A 17,270-nucleotide genomic window follows, 5' to 3' on the forward strand; every position below is an offset into this window, starting at 1 on the left:
TTTGAATATCCCGGGAGAAAAAAACCTTCCTGGCTTCAGGCACAGATTGATCCAGGGTTTTCATGGTACCACCTCACCCAGCTCCTTCCTGTCATCCTGCATTCCTATTTTCAGTGGCGTTGGCTTTATCCTCAGATCCCACGTGGTTACAAAACGCTCTGGGATTATACTCAGCAGGAAAGAGTGAAAGGTCACTTCCCAGAAGTCCCGGCAAACACAGTGTCCTGCACGCCATCCTATCTCTTGACCCCACATGTTCTTTTAGAAGCTTGGGTGATATTAACCACCGACATCTTGGTTGTGTGGACCTGATCCATTCCTAAAAATGTTGAATAAAGAATTTTCAGAACCTGTATTTCATTATTTTAAAGGAAGAGGAGATGATAATGTGCTTCTCGCAGGTTTCCCCAGTGTCACTAAAACAATCTCAAACGCCTACACAACAAACTGCCAAGAGTCGTTGTGTAATGTCAACCGAGACTCCTGTTACCTAATTATTAAAATGCAGTGACCTCATTAGTGGTGTTCTGTGTTGACAAAATGCAACAAAATTAAACAGTACCATATGTAAATTATATTTTTCTTCTAGTCTACAGCAGACCTAGAAGTGCACAAAGAGACTATATGGTAAGGATGCTAAGACTCTAGCTAAAACAGACTTGGCAGGAGCAGCATGGGGGCCAGGAAAGGGCTGAACCGTGGGGGAAAGGAAGGGAAGATGATGCCCAACACCTTTGAACGTGATGAGCTGGAGGCATCGTCCTGTCTGAGAAGGACCAAGATCCACACCCTCTTTGCCAGGTGCAGGGGTGACTTAGGCAGATCTATTATAGCAGATCTTCAGTTCAGAGATTGAAGTTGCTAGACTTTTTCACACACAGAGGGTCTGTGTAGGGACGACCACCTGTATTTTGCTTTCAGAGGCCTTTTGCCTGCCTGACACCTCCAAGAAGGATGAAGGATAAGAAGGGACAGAGAATGGCGACACTCAGGATTGCTGTCCCGGGGATTATGGGAATCCACAGAGCAAAGTGGCCACTGGGCAGCTTAGGCAGGAAGAGAGGAGTGGGGTAGATTTATGGGAGGAGGCCGGTATGTCCCATGGAGCCCCAGAGCAGGAAATGAAGCTGGCCCCACAGTGCCCCAGAACAAGCACCTGATTGACCCTCAGAGGACCAGCAGCTTCCCAGCCGTCTGTCATTGTGGCCACAGGGTCTCCCATCAAGCCTATTTTGTTTAACTGCTAGCTTCTCTGGACCGGCTTCCTCCCCTAGCCCATTGGCCCACATCCCCCAGACAGCACCTCAGTCCCTCACTTTTCCCTGTTGTCAACCCTCTGGAGTTTCTAGGTGCTGAGTCCAGTCTCCAGGAGAGAGAGAATCTGATTGTCCCAAGGGTCCTAAGTGTACCTCCACGCCTGTCAGCTTGGCCAGAGAGGTTGGGGTGTTTGCTCCGGCATCATCTAGAAGAGGAGGTTGGATGAAGACGGGAGTGAGGAGAAGGGCATATGGAAATGTCCATGGCTGCTGTTTTGCAGCCAGCAGGGCGGCATACCCACGGCTTTAGACCTTGACCTCTGGGGTTAGAGAGACTGGGTTCAAGTCTCAGCTTCGTGTTTCAGGTCTCAGCTTGGTGTCACCTCTGTATGCTTCTGAGACTCAGTCTCCCCATCTGCATGTTAAAGAATGAAAGAACTTTCCTCATGCATTTGTGGTGACGGTTAATCGAGCTGCGCCTTGCTCAATAAGCACATTAGCTGCCATTAGCTGTCCCTCAGTTCAGAAGGGACTTGTCCGAGGTGACATCATTTGGGAATGCCTGAGCCAGAGCGTGATCACGAGTGTCCCTGGCCCAAAGCCTGTACTCCCTCCACTCTCCTGTTCTGACTCAACTTTCTTGTTTCTACCAGAACTTAAAAGTGAGGTTTTCTTCCCCACTCAGCATAATTGGCAATAATTGGGGGTTTGGTATAGCATAAATAGCTGCCTCAGACTCCCCTCCCTGTTAGTCCAAAGGCAGTGCTTCAGCCAGCCTTAAAGAGGCCCAGATGGGTGGCTGGAGTGGGAAAGTCATAGAATTCCAGAGGGTCCTGCTGTCCTAGAAACAGCCACCCCCCCAAAACCCAGAGGAGGAAGCTGGAAGAGGGCAGGGCGGGACCCCACCAGCCAAAGTCAGCTGTTCCCGAGGAGCAGGCAAGGAGGCCGGCCCGTGTGGGCCGTGACACCCTAAAGTGAGGTGATTTCATGATCCCACCCTCCCCTTCCTCCTGTCTGGCGAGTAGCCTTGGCTTTGTCAAAAGTAACTTGGCACAAAAGAGTATGGAGAGGGCCAAGCTTTCGTGGAGAAACAGCTAGGCCAATGTGGCGTAATGGAAAAAGCAGAGGACTCGGTCAGGAGACTTGGGGCCCAGCCACCTGTGCTATGAGGTCTTGGGCACGCCTCTTAACCCCTTTGTGCCTGATTGTCCTCACCAGTAACAAGGTAATGACAAAAGAAACAGCTGGCATTTCTGGAGCACGGACTGCTAAGCATCTAGATATAATGACTCACTTAATCCTCATATTAAGTTTATTAAATTACATAGATGAAGCATTCTAGGCTCAGAGAGGTTAAGTCATTTGCACAAGGTCACACAGCTAGTGAATGTCCGAACTTAGATTTGAAACTGGGCGGGCGACACCAGATACCGCACTCTTTGCCACTGTGCCGTCTAGTGTCCCTGTCTCTAGTGGCTACTTCACAAAGTTTATATGGAGTTAAAAGTGATGATGTGTGTCCAGAAGAGGCAGATCCGTAGAGACAGAAAGCAGATTAGTGGTTGCCAGGAGCTGGAGGGAGGGGCAAAAGGGGAGAGGCTGTTATTGGGTACTGGGTATCTTTTGGGGGGTGATGGAAATGTTCTGGAATTAGATGATGGCCCTGGTTGCGTGGCCTTGTGAATGTACTAAACACCACTGAATGGTACACTTTAAAGGGGCGAATTTTATGGTACATGAAGTATCTCTCAATTGCTTTTTTAAAAAGAGTGATGATGTGTGCGAGCAGTCTCTGGGCTGTCAAGCCCTGAGCAAATGTCAGCTGTTGGGATTATTGATGGGCGTGGGTTGCTGCTAGGAACTGGCATGAAGATCAGAGGAGGCGACGATGCCAGTTTAATAGAGTGGTTAAGATCCTGGGCCTTGATCCAAATACTGCCACTTACTGGCTGTGAGATCTCGTTTTAGTCAGAACTGTTTTAGTTGCAGATGACAGAAACCTAGTCAAAATGGATTATTCAAAAAGAGCATTGATCGGCCAAATGTAACTGAGATGTCTAAGGGCACTAGGCTGCAGGTGTGGCTGGATCCAGGAGCAAAAATGTCCACGAGGACCTGCCTTTCTCCACTTCTTAGCTTTCTTCATGCCCAAGCAGGGTGGTGTGTGATACAGTGGTGGCCGCAGCTCCAAGCTGTATCCAACAGGTCAGCTCAGTGGCTTCAGGAAAAAGAAGAATGCCCCCAACAATTTAAGCAAAAGTCTCATTGGTTCATCTTGGGTCGACGGCTGGGTCAGTCCGGGCCAGCCTAGGGACTGGAGGAGAATGAGTGTAGACTAATCAAGGAGTAGAAATAGTCCCCGGAAGAAATCAGACAGCTGCTTCCAGAAAGGGAGAAATAGCCTGTAGATGACAAAAACCAGTAAATGTTCCTTCTGGTCGGGGCGAGACATTCAGGCAGAGGAAATCCTCTCCAGAGAGGCTGCCTGGAATAGAAAGAAGGAGCATGACTCAGGTTCCTTTGTGGGAAGAGAGACTCACAGTCACCAGCGAGAAGGTCCTGTTTGCGACAATTCACCTTCCAATGTGATTTCCTAACCCTCTCACGCTTAGAGGAGCCGGACCCTGATCGTCATGCCTGCCACTACTAGCTGACATCTGGCCACAAGTCTCGTTGACATGAGGGTACAGGTAACAGAGCCCTGGGCTTGGAATGGGCAGACCCAGTGTCAGGTCCTAGTCCTCTGTCTTCCCAGCTGTGTGGCCTTGGGCAGGCCACTCAGCCTCTCTGAACCTCCCTTTCTGCCCTAGCCTAGGCCCACGTTGGAGAGTCCATCAGAGTGTGACGGAGGGAGCTGGCCTCTGAGCCAGATGCCCACAGGGTTGAGGGCAGTGCCCAGAGAAAATGCATTTTGGTTGAGTGGCACAGTAACAGTATCAGCAATCACGTACTGAAATGGGCCAGGTGCCCATTTTCTACGCCGCCTCGTTTAGTCCTGATTTGCAGGCCCGAAGTCGGTATTGTGCCCATGTCACAGATGGGGAAACTGAAGCTCAGAGAGGCGGAGTCATGTGCCCAGAAACAGCATGGCTAAGATTCAGGCTGCGGCACCCTGAGTCTGAAACCTGGGCTCCTAACCACGGAGCCCCCCGGCCTCCCTGAGGCCCAGAATTGCCTTCACCCATGTCTCTTCAGAGTTAGCTTTGCCTCAGAGTTCTGCCTGTAGCTGGCCTTCAAAGACCCATTTGGCACTCCTTCTAGATGTGGGCGGGGCCTGTCCTCAGGGCTACTCCGAGCAGACCACAAGCCCTTCACAAATGGGCCTCAGATGCATGAGGGGGTCCGCTTTACACTGCACCGTGCGACCTTTGCCCTCTGAGTTTTCCCACTGGTTCATTCTATCCCCTGGGCTGGGGTCATGGTCATCCCTGGAGCCAGGGCTTCCCTCACAGAAGGCACGGTTAAACACGTGCTGAGCCAGACCCCAGGTGTCCAGGGAGCCCAGGCAGAGCTTGCTTCCTGGAGGAACAAACATCTGAGCAGGGCCTTGACAAGGAGTAAGGAGTTGACCTGCCCGCAGGACGGGGTGAGGGCTTTCTGCAAAGAGCAAACCACGTGTGCAAAGGTGTAAAGGCGTGAGGAAGCAGGACTTTTAGGGCGCCCTGCAGAATTACAATGGTGGGGGACACAGAGCCAGCTGGGTCACTCTGCTCAGCAGGGAGCTCACTGTGTCCCACGTGCAAGAACGCTCCATCTCTGAGGACCCAGAGAGGGCTGTTCCTAGGCACAGGGGCTCTCACGGGATGCTGCGCCCTGGACGCCGCACATCTCAGAGCTGGAGGCAACCTGGAGGCAGCATGTCGATCCGCGCCTTTGTTTCTCGCCAGAGAAGGGAACTGAGATCCAGAGATGGGAGAGACCGTCCCAAGTCACACAGCAAAGTCATTTGTTTCCCACTGTGATTGAGACAGGACTGGCCTGTCCCCCTGCTGAGAGTCTAACTGCCCCCCGTGCACTTCTGAGCTTTGGGGACTGTCTGCCCAGGAGCCCCCACGCTCCACCCCAGGGGCCAAAGGGAAGGGAGTGTTTTTCTCGTCTCTTCTGGGGGCAAGTACAGGGGTGGCAGAACTGAAGAGCTCTCACTCCCCAGGTGGGCCTTGCCCACCCGGGGGGGCTTCCCGGTGAGATCCTAGCCCACAGCCGGCTGAGGAGCCCACCACGCATATTTATCCAAATGCTCGGACACACTCCTTTCCACAGACGTTCTCTTCTGAGGTCGCAGCGCACCTCCCACGTGTTGTACGCGCTTCATACACTCCTCCTTCCCTTCCGTCTGAAGAGCTCTTGCCACCTCAGTTGTGTGTCGCTAAGAAGACAATACCGTCGTTGCCCTTTTCCACACAGTTAGCAAGTCTTTCTTTCTAAACTAGAAAGAAGCGAGACTGTGTTGGTCAGTTGCCTCTGCATCCCAGCCCGGGTCCTGTTGCTCCACCTGGAACATTATAATGTAACTTCCCCTCTCCTGGACAATGGCTGGCCAAACCAGATAGCCACTTTCTTTTACTCATTTGTTCGTTCATTCGTTCATCCGTTCCCTCTTTGCACAGTTGCTGGCACACACCAGTGGGGAGGTGGTGGGGCAGGCCAACGGGCAGGCAGACCAGTGAGGAGGTCAGACTGAGGCAGTGGACTGAGGGGCAGTAGGGAGAGAGAGATGGATTGGTGGGACGAGAGGCGGGCCCCACGTGGCATGTCCACCGGGACGCCGGAGCAGGCTAACCTTTAGGCCAGCTCCTCGAGGGGACAGAAGCCCCAAGGACAGCGAGCCGTGTCACACAGGTCCAGGGATGCTGTGTCCTGCTCTGAGGACCACACGGCCTCTATCCAGCCAGCGGCTGCATATGACGGTCCCCATGGGCCGCCCTGGCTCTTCTGGGTTGTGAGGCTTGGTGATACTGAGGGAGGAAAGCCCTCCAAGTCCAGTCTGCCACTAACACAAACCACGTGTGGCCCTCCATGCCAGCTTCCATGCTGTTTTCCTTGGACAGCACGTCTCCTTTCTCTCTACCACAAGCTGATGTCTTGAAAACTGCTGATGGAGGGTTCTCTCATCCCCCTCGGAGGCCTGCAGTGTAGCCACTTGACGTGGCTCCCTCTCCCTCCCTGCCCCTCAGACTGACTCACTTTCCTCCTTGGTTTCCAGTCCTCCTCACCCCGAGCACCACTTCCTTTTATTATCTGGGGGGAGGGGCATGGATTTTCTAGTTTCCAAGGAGAGCGGTCCACAGTGGGACTTAGCCTGGCATGTCTCTGGTCCTGCTGCTGCAGACAGCCTGGGTCTGGGGGTCCCCACAGAGTGTCTGGGACGTGGCCTGTGGATGCCAAGTGTGACGGTTCTCTGGATAGGAGCGGCTTGTGGCCTGTGAAACTGGACACACTAAGACCAGAAGCAAAACAGCTCCCAAGCCTCCGATCTTCTGTCCTTTCAAATAGCAGTCTTAGACTATAGTTGCCATTGCCAGGGTGATAAAGAAAGCGAAATAAACCTGGATACGGCTAAACGAGGAGGATGGATGTTCTAGTCCAGCCCTGCACTGTTCACTATGATGGCAGTAGTCATGTGAGGCTATTTAAATTAGTAAGAATTAAATTAAATTCAAAGTTCAATTCTTTAGTCTCCAGAGCCTTGTTGCAAGTGCTCAATCTTGGAGCTCAACCTAGGGCTTAGGGGTGACCGTAAAAGGTCTATGCAGATAGAGAACATTTCCATGGTTGCAGAAAGTTCTGTTGGACAACGCAGCTCTGGCTGTGGGAGGCCTTGGATAGTCTGAGGAGCTTTGCTAAGTTTAAAACACAGCCTTGCAATGGAATGTTCTTCAGCTTTAAAAAGGAGGGAAATTCTGGGGTGCCTGGATGGCTCAGTCGGTTAAGCGTCCAACTATGGCTCAGGTCATGATCTCACAGTTCGTGAGTTTAAGCCTCACGTTGGGCTCTCTGCTGTCAGCCCAGATCCTCTGTCCCCCTCTCTCTCTGCCCCTCCCCTGCTCGTGCACTCGCACACGCATGTGCTCTGTCTCTCAAAAATAAACATTAAAAAAAAAAAAAAAAAAAGGAAGGGACACCTGGGTGGCTGGGTCAGTTAAGCATCCGACTGGTTCAGGTCCTGATCTGACAGCTCATGAGTTCGAGCCCTGCATCGGGCTCTGTGCTGACAGCTTGGAGCCTGGAGCCTGCTTCAGATTCTGTCTCCCTCTCTCTCTGTCCCTCTGCCACTTTCTCTCTCTCTCTCTCTCTCTGTTTCTCTCAGATATAAATAAACATTAAAAAAAAAAAAAAAGGAAGAAATTCTGACACCTGCTACAACACGGATGAACCTTGAGGACATTATGTTGAGTAAAATAAGCCAGACACAAAATACTCTGTGGTTTCATTATATGCAGTACCTACAATAGGTAGATTCATACGGATAGAAAGTGGAATGGTGGTTGCCAGGGGCTAAGGGAGGAGAATAGGGAGCTGGTTTTAGTTTGAGAGGATGGAGAAATTCTGGAAATGGATCATGGTAATGGTCGCACAGCAGTATGAATGTGCTTAATGCCGCTTAAATGTATGTTTAAAATGGTCAAAATGGTTTATGTTAAGTGTATATAACACAGTTTTTAAAAACACACAGCCTCGGGGTTCCGGGGGTGGCTCAGTCAGTTGGGCGTCGAACTCTTGATTTCGACTCAGGTCATGATCTCACGATTCATGAGTTTGAGCCCCACATTGGACTCCACGCTGGTGGCACGGAGACTGCTTGGGGTTCTGTCTCTCCCTCTCCCTGCTTCTTCCCTGTTCATGCTGTCTCTCTCTAAATAAGTAAATAAAACTTTAAAAAAATTAAAGAAAAAGAAAATCACAGCCTCACAAACTACTAATTATTCCCAAAGAACTTTCAGAATAATGTATTCCTTATGAACAGAGTGCAAGGAGGGAGGATCTGTTTGCGAGCACCTGTATGTTCTTAAAGGGCTCACATTCAGCCTTCATGTACACAAGGACCCTGACAGGCAGGCTGTGGTCCTTGTTCCCCAGATGATGAATCAGGCTCCCTGGGTGAGGAGTCTGGCCACTGACACACAGCTGGCATGAGGAAACATCAGGATTTAACCCCAGGGCTGTCTGGTCCCCAGGGGTAATAATAATCTGTGGTTACTCTTTGCAGCATTAAACCCAGGTCTGCTGCCTCAAATTAATAAAGAACACTTGGGGAGACACTTCAGCTCTTTGGGCCATGCTTGTCTGGGTAAAAAAAAAAAAAAAAAAAAAAAAAAGCAAGTCAGGACAGAGAATGAGAGAATAGCTTCCTAAGCAGACTGTTGATCATAAGAAACACTGGGGGAGGCCTCTTCAGCTGGCATGCACATTCGGACAGGGGCTCAGAAGGAAGCCTGAAGAATGGAGAACGGGCATGAGAGGGTGGATGGATTCCCGGTGCAGACCCTTTTTTTCCTCCCTAAGTTCCCTGTAATGGTGTTTCAGCAGTGTCTTAAATATAATTGAAAAGGACAAAAAAAGATGGTGTCGGGCAACACCTATAATCGCTAAAAGACTGCAGCTGGGACTGATGGGTCACCCCGCTTTTCAAAAGAAAACACGTTCACCTGTGCCCAGAATGTTACACTTACTACATCTCGGGCTGAGTTTTCACGTTGGCATGACACTCCAAAGCCACCTCTGAGGGTGATCTTAGGGAAAGAGAATGGGATTTACATTAAGATACTTGAACTGGCCGGACCGCCACTTAGCTGGGCGACCTAAGGCAGCCGTTGCTCTCTGCTCCCCAGTTTCCCCCCTCTGTGACATGCGGAGCATATGTTTATATCACAGAGTTATTGTAAAGGGCAGATAAAATCATGCATAGGAGAAGTCTTGTTAACTGTAAACTGCCAAGCAAATGTTAGTAGCGGTTACTGATTGTTACTTAATATTGGTGACATGAATAGTATTAAGTAGGCTACTTGGCAAACATGTAAAGCTGTCCTCCACAGTGTTCACTCAGTGAACATTGGTTGCTTTCATCAGTTTTTATTGAGAGCCTACTTTGTGCTGGCTTCGAAAAACTCCTGGGTTTGAAGCAAGAAGCCTGCCTTTTCCAGAAGGCCCGCCGTGGCCTCGCCAGTTGCTGAACGACGTGAACCAAGCATTTCCCCATCACCACACAGCACAGAGTAGGTCCGGGTGGGGGGGGGGGGTGGGGAACCACATATAAAACCATGGCCTCTGGGCAGCCCTTCAGGGTGCTGGCCAGGCTGAGGGGGACCCACCTCCCTGGGACATCCCATAAGACAGCGCGGAGGAGGCGTGAAACCCCAGCCCATTTCTCGAGCCTGAGGAGCAGTCCGTGTTAGTTGTTATCTTCGCTGCTTCGTAGAGGCGGGGTGTGCGACAGCGGAGAAGCCATGGACTTCCATCTTTGGCCCGTCCACTTGCTGGCTGCAGGCCTCTGGCAGGTTTCTCCACTCTCTGGGCCTCGGTTTCCTGGCTAATCTTGTCCACCTTGAAGGAGCATTCTGAAGATTTAGTGAGAGCCTGTGTCTAAAGAATCGAGTCTATGCCTGGCACGGACAACCTGCTTCTCTTGCTCTTCCGGCCTCGTCTCCCTCCCCCTGCGCAAGAGCCCTGCTTATTTCTCCAGGGCTAGTCAGAGCTTCTCTCCTTCTATTGGAGGGACATCTTGAAAGCCAGGGTGACTCTCTCCTGGAGGGGAAATGATGAGCAGGCTTCTCACATTCCAGCCATCGCTCTGGGACACCCCAGACTCCCTTTCCCTCTGCTCGAATCCTGGGCCCAGATACCAGTAGGATGGTCATACCACCATGACAAAGCCTCTCTATACAACAAGGGTCAGCTCTCCCTTGGGCTGCTTGTGCATCAGAGGTCGTTGGGGGCTCCGGACCCTCAGTGGCAGAGAAGCCAGGGTCTGGAGTGTGGCCGGTCACGTGGCAGAAGGAAGTGGGGGGTAGTGAATCACGCACCGCTCGTAACTCGTCCACCCCAAAGTGACGCGTGTCTTTTCTCCCTCACATTTAACTGGCCATGTCCCAGCTCATGTGCGGGGTGGGAAGTACAAATCTATCACGTGTGCATCTATCATGAGAAGAACCAGAAATCTGACGACAGCCTTAGTCGCTACCACGGCCCGGCCTTAATCCATAAAGTAAGGCTGCAAGTTGGTATCATTATGGCCAATTAAAAGTTGAGGCCCAAGGTATGTCACTTCCCCAAGACCACAGCTGCAGGTCCTTGTGATTTTGTGTATCAAATCCGAAGCGTCGTCCCACTGGTAAAGGTTTTCAGTTCGGGTGCTCTGCCCTTGTTCTTTCTCACCCCCACAGCGGCCTACGCCTCTCCCTGCAGGTACCGCCTACACCACCCTGTTACGATCCGTTTCCTTTGCAGTCTCTCTCTAGACTGTGCATCTTTCCATCTCTGTACCCCATGCGCCTAGCACAGATTCAGGCACAGATGTATCTGTTGAGCCAACCTGGGGAGTCTTAGTGGGGCATGGGAGTGAATGATTCACAGGCATAGACCTAACCAGACTGAGTCGTACTGGTTTGTTACTTAACAAAACCTGCAGTTCTTAGGAAGCAGATTGGCCTGCTGTCAGTAGGATTCTGGTGGCTCTGGGGGTGTTGTTCACATTTCAGGTCCTGTGGCTAGAGAACCCCAAGAAAACTGAGAATGGTCTCTCCCAGCTCTGAGCCTTCACTAATATGGTGGCTGTGGACATAAAGAACTGTTTTCATGGAGAACCTAAGTCCAGTTGACATTGTCTTTCCCATGTGCACATGTCTGGGTTTCTGAAAAGCTGAACAAAGTGAGCCTTTATGTATCAAATCACATATTTCACATAACTCCCTTAAAATGTCAGAGATGCATGTATCATATTAAAGGCTTCCATTTTTGCTCTTTTCTCCCTGTTTAGATGCAGATGTTGGACAAATTTCCCATGGAAGGAGGACAGAAGGATCCCAAACAGCGGATCATTCCCTTTCTGCCAGGTCGGTGAGACACATGCTGTCAGAAGGGGCTTCTGGGGGTTCCAGGACCGCCCCCAGATCTCTCAGCTCAGTTTCCTTGGGGCATAATACTAATGACCAGAGTCCCAGTCATTTGTGGAAATTAGTGCCTAAGAATATGGGCTTCGGGGTTAGATGCCACACCATCTACTTAGGCAAGATACTTCACCTCCAGGATCCTCAGTTTTTTCTGTCTCTAAAATGGGAATAATTAGAGCTCATAAAGTTTTTGTAGTGAGTGGCATCTTTATTATGGTTGCAGTATTAATTTGCTATCTCTGTATAATGAATTAATGCCAATTTAACGGCTTAAAACCACACTCATTTATTATCTCACAGCTCAGTTGGTCAGAAGGCCAGGCAGTTCTGCTGGGTTCCCTGTTTAGGGTCTCATAAGGCTGAAGTCATCATCTTGGCCAAGCTGGCTCTTAGCTGGAGGATTGGGGAAGAAGCCACTTCCAGCCTCATTCAGGTTGTTGGCAGAATTTACTTCCTTGTACCTATAGAGCTAAAGTACTATTTCCGGTGTGCCTGGGTGGCTCAGTCAGTTGGGCGTCCAACTTCAGCTCAGGTCATGATGTCGCCATCCGTGAGTTCGAGCCCCACATCAGGCTCTGTGCTGACAGCTCAGAGCCTGGAGCCTGCTTCGGATTCGGTGTCTCCCTCTCTCTCTGACCCTCCCCCACTCACGCTCTGTCTCTCTCTGTGTCTCAAAAATGAATAAATATTTAAAAAAAAAATTTTTTTAAGAGCTCATACAGTTACACTATACCTCCCTAGCTAATCCAGCATAATTTCCCTCACTTAAAGTGAATTATGGCATATATTGTAACATGAGCCCAGGAATGAGATCTCATCATATTCACAGGCTCTGGGGACTAGGATGGGACGTCTTTGGGGTCCGTTTGAGAAATTCTGCCTGCCTGTCTACCATAGCTACCAAACACCTTCTGAGTGCCCAGCACCACTCTGGGCACTGTGGAGGAGTTAATACAATCATGGCTGGTCCCTGCTCTCAAGACATTAAGTGTTCCTTTCCCCCGCAAAAATTCCCTTACCGAAGGAAGAGCATGAAGGCTTCAGCTCAAAAAACGGGGCTGCCCGGGGGCGCCTGGGTGGCGCAGTCGGTTAAGCCTCCGACTTCAGCCAGGTCACGATCTCGCGGTCTGTGAGTTCGAGCCCCGCGTCAGGCTCTGGGCTGATGGCTCAGAGCCTGGAGCCTGTTTCCGATTCTGTGTTTCCCTCTCTCTGCCCCTTCCCCGTTCATGCTCTGTCTCTCTCTGTCCCAAAAATAAATAAACGTTGAAAAAAAAAAAAAAAAAAAAAAAAAAACGGGGCTGCCCGAACCAGAGTTAGTGCTTCAAGTAGTAACATCGGATGTCTACTGCAGGCCAGTCACTGGGCTAAGTGCTTTACATTCATTACCACATTTAGTCTTCAGAACAACCCTGTGCCCATTTCACAGATGAGGAAATTGAGGCTCAGAGGAATTATAATCATTTGCACAAGTAGCAGAGCTGGGGTTAAACACTGGTATGGCTGGCCCCAAAATTCATGCCTGAAGTCAGAGGGCCCAAGTTCAAATCCCAGTGCCCTGCGGATCCACTCGGTTACCTTCGGTAAATTATTTAAGCACGCACATTATTTCCATTTGCAAATTGGAGATGATAATGATGCTTAAGTGATAAAGTTGTTATGAGGATTAGCTAAGGGACTGACACAGAACTAGCAGCAACCAAGCACTTACTATTTTTATGTACAGACAATCAACAAATTGACAATCGCCCCAAATCACAAATATTTAGCGCTAGGAGGGCCCTTTCCATCTTTTTCATTTTGCAGACAGGAAGCAGGCCCAGAGAGGAGGGGGACTCTCTGGGTCACACAGGAGCCCACTCTCCCCTCCCCCACCCCAGAGTTCTGCAGTCGGCAGCACATCGAGTGGGTTCTTCCAGATGTTAGCATCATCAAGTGGGTTTAGAGACAGGGTAGATGTATTTGCCAGGCCCCCATCCACTGGGAGAATCATTTGCCTAAAAAAGCTAATGTTTTTAGTTCTTCCACGGAGAAAGTGTGCAATCACCCTGGAATTTTTGTTTCCTATTGGAGAAAACCCAGTGTACCGACTGCAGCTGCCAAATAGCAGTGCCCCACAGCGTGTGCTTTAAAGTCCAACAGACCCAGTTGTGTGACTTCCAGCAGATGACATCCCCCTGCCCCTGAGCCTCAGTTTCTACATCTATAAAATGGGACCATGACTCCCCTTTTACAAGCTTCTTGCCCTTGGATATAGTGGGTTCTCTATAAAAGTCAGAACAAGGATCCTGGGATATTCCTTTGGAATGTCTTGGTATTCATATTTGAGAGTCATACATAAATGATCAGTCTGAATATTCAAGTTGAACTGGACTCTAAATGTAGGCCTTTCTTCAAGGAAAGGAAGGAAAGCAGTAAGTTGTAACTCTTCACTGGATGAAAGGCAAAACCAGCTCTGAAAAAACTTCCCAGGACAGGGAAGAACTTGAACCGCCCCTCTCCCAAGCCCCTGAAAGCTTTTGTAGTTACGTAATCTTCCACCCACGAATTTATGAAAATGCTCTTCTCAGAGACTCAGCCCCATTTGCCCTGCTCAGGGTACCGACTTGCAGCTTGGAGTGGTCTGGTCGGGCCCCAGGACCCCTAGAGCATTCCTTCCCAGCCCACCCCTTGGCTTTTCCTTGAAGCCGAGGCCAACGGCAGGGATACGCGGGAGACACATCCCCTCTCCTCGGGGTCAGTTTTCTGCCAGGACTGCCGCGTCAGCAGAACAAAAGCAAGTCTCATGTTAGCACAAAGGCAGGGGGAGGGGAAAGGAGCCCTGTACAATTTTCCATCCCAGCAAGAGCTGGGGAAGCCAACTTGGCAGAGGATGCAGCTTGAAAAATAAGACTTACAGTTTGGCCTTCCACCACTGTGGAAAACAAAAGCCTGCCCATTCCCACCAAAGGCTGTGCTCTCTGCTGAGCACCCTTTCCACTCCAGGAAAGCTGGCCTGCCGGGGAAGGCTCGGGCTCACCCTCCTTCCCTACAGCTCACATGGAAAGGCATCAGGTGCAGACAAGGGGCCGTTGCCCAACTGGCATTTCACTCAGAGCCACCGGTCAAGGAGGTACTGGCCACGTGCTTCTGCCCCGCAGCCCAGGGCCTGAGCTAGGTTCCAGTTCTGCTGCGGACAGACGATGAGTTAGCCCATTGGAGACAGGTCTTCACAAACTAAGCTGCAGGTTGAGGAAAGAACGTGTGCTCTTAATTGCAGAATATAAGGCCGTATCATCTAACCCATGTTTTTTTTTAAGTGATTTACTCTTTTTGTGAGCGCCTAGGAAGGGCCAGGCCCTGTGCTGCGTGTGTCATGGAGGGTACTACTAAGAAACAGGGGCTGCTCTCCCATTTTACAGATAAGGAGACTGAGGATCTGAGAGAGAAATGAATTTCCCAAGGCAGCATAGTCAGTAAGAGACCACCTTGGAATTGGCCCAGGGCCTCTCTGACTGCAGAGTCTGTGGCCTCCCTGGCAGGTGCCACTGCTGCCACGGGGCTTCCTGTCCCCAGACATCTACCCCGAGACTCCTATCCCACGGAGGCCACGCAGGGAGAGGAATGGTGCTTTTGTTGTTGTGTCACCCATCCAGGAGACATTGAAGGTGCCTGAGTTCTCCATCCTTCTCTCTCTGCCCCTGCAGGCTGGGCCTCGGGTGAATTCTCTTTGGTGGTGGTGCCTCCAGGACCAGCCTGTGCTGTTCCCATGGGCCAGTGCTAGCAGCATGCCCGTTGTGAATTGTTTGAGTCGGGTCACGATCTCCCCAGTAAGAGGCCTGAACAACCCCACTCTCCACCCTTCCTCTGATTTACAGAAAGGGACGTTATATCAAAATGGGACCAAATGTTTTTGCTGTAGGAGATTTCTCTTCACAGGCATGCATTCCTTGTTTTTCCTCAAGGCCCAGGATTCTCCTAGGGGTTCTAAACTGCAAATGGTCCCACCCATGAGGGTGGTAATGTGATTATCACAGTGACTGGGGGTGGAAAGGGGTTGGGAAGGCTGCGCGCTTTCTCTGGATTTGGGCCACGGATGCTAAACATCCTGCAGGGTGGGGAACCCTCCCACACAAGGAAAGACTGCCCCACCCGAAATGTCAGCAGGGTCCCTCCCTGTTGGGAAATAGGGCAGCCCCCTGCGCTGGCCCGCAGAGGGCTCACGTGGAGACTGTTATCTATCAACTAAGAGCAGGGATGCCAGGTTGTAAACCCTCCCCGCTTGGCTGCGTAATTTACTTTTTTATTGTAAAGGACAAAATTTTCTGATTCCGGAAGCAATGCATGTTTATGGTAGGAAATTTGGGGAAAGTCAAGGAAGAAAACAAAAAGGCTTTGTCTTCTACCCCTTGGAGACAAGCACTTTGAATCCTGTGATGCATTTTCTTCTCGATTTTTTCTTTCCTAATAGACATGGTATGTCCGAAGTTTGACTCATGAGCAGAATTAAAACAATCACCATAATAAACAAAGGAGATTCTTTGTTATTAAGGAATATGAGGAAGATGTATTTGATCTCACTGTGGGTTGTTGTTTTCTTTCTAATTGGTAGAAATTAAGCAAAACAAAACAAACAAACAAAAAAAACACCTCACTATGAGGCTGACCATATCTACCTAATATCCTAATTGTGCCCTTTTGCCCAAGAGCAAGTGGTCAGATAATTTTAAATGTTAGATTAGCCACATGGCCTCTTTGGGTGCAAATCTCCCTTACCAGCTTGCATGGAACATCTCAAAGGCAGTACACTATCTCCCATCATCATTTCCAGTTCTGTCCTATTACGAAAATTCCTTTGGACCTTTCCTCCTATTCAGTTCCTGCTCACCCAAGCTCATTCTATGCGGTCTCACCAGAGCAATGTTTGCATGCTGATTGATCTCTCCTCACCCTGCCAGGCTCGTGACCCAAATTCCTCTCCTTGACCTGCCTCCTCAGGCCAGAAGTAAGTGAAGCTCTCCATAGCTGTCCGTACTCTGCTGTCTGAAACGCTATGGTCCCCCTGTGTCTTCCTCTTTGACTTCCCCCTGGAGACCTCTTGACACTCTGATAAGCTTGGCAGAGGAGCTTGTCTCCATCCCCCACCTTTTTGGCCCCCCCTTGGTGTCTTATGTCTGATTTTGCTCACCCCCTCCCTGTGTGACAGGTCCAAAAGGGTAAGGCCGAGCTGTCTTAATGGTCAGTGCATGTACTTGACCACCATCTGCCTATGACTCTCCCCTGTGAGACTCACGGGAACTCACCAATTTGCTTAATTTTTTTTAACATTTATGTCTTTTGGGAGAGAGAGAGCATGTACACATGAGCGGGGAGGGGCAGAGCGAGAGAATCCCAAGCAGGCTCTGTGCTGTCAGGGCAGAGCCTGAATTGGGCTCCCTCCCACAAACCATGAGATCATGACCTAAGCCGAAATCAAGATTCAGACCCTTAACCGACTGAGCCACCCAGGAGCCCCTCACCAATTTGCTTTAAACAAACCTCACCCATAACATTTTAGCATCTTGGATATTTCCAGACATCCTCAGCGGCATCGTTTATATACTTGTCTTTGCCTGTGACCTGCCCACATGTCACACTAGAAGCTCTGGATATCACCGAGCAATTCATCAATTGATTCTCAGTTCGTTTTCAGTGAAATAGGAAGGCTTGGAACTCTTCTGTTAGAGAGAACTGATTGTAAGGAATTTGTCATCTTGAAGGATTTGTCAATTGAAGGATTTGTCATCTTGGCAAGTGAAATCCCCCTTTATACATTCATCAAACATGAGTGCCATGTGGTGAGGGCACACAATTGACTAAGGCCCAGTCCATCCCTTCTTGTGCAGAGCTCCATGATTGGTAGGAAAGAAGAAGATGTAAATCAACAATGTGA

At 50.0% G+C, this 17,270-nt stretch overlaps 1 protein-coding gene across 2 annotated transcripts in view; it reads left to right on the forward strand.

Annotated features, from left to right (window-relative positions):
- SH3PXD2B (SH3 and PX domains 2B) overlaps positions 1-17,270 on the forward strand; it is a 102,260-nt gene that overhangs the window by 34,285 nt on the left and 50,705 nt on the right. For both annotated transcript variants that reach the window (XM_045501377.1, XM_045501387.1), the window contains exon 3: positions 11,230-11,305. In XM_045501377.1, coding sequence (XP_045357333.1) covers positions 11,230-11,305 — 76 coding nt within the window. The remainder of the gene's footprint in view (positions 1-11,229; positions 11,306-17,270) is intronic.

The sequence above is a fragment of the Leopardus geoffroyi genome, chromosome A1 (assembly GCF_018350155.1).
Source record: "Leopardus geoffroyi isolate Oge1 chromosome A1, O.geoffroyi_Oge1_pat1.0, whole genome shotgun sequence".
Lineage (NCBI taxonomy): Eukaryota > Metazoa > Chordata > Mammalia > Carnivora > Felidae > Leopardus > Leopardus geoffroyi.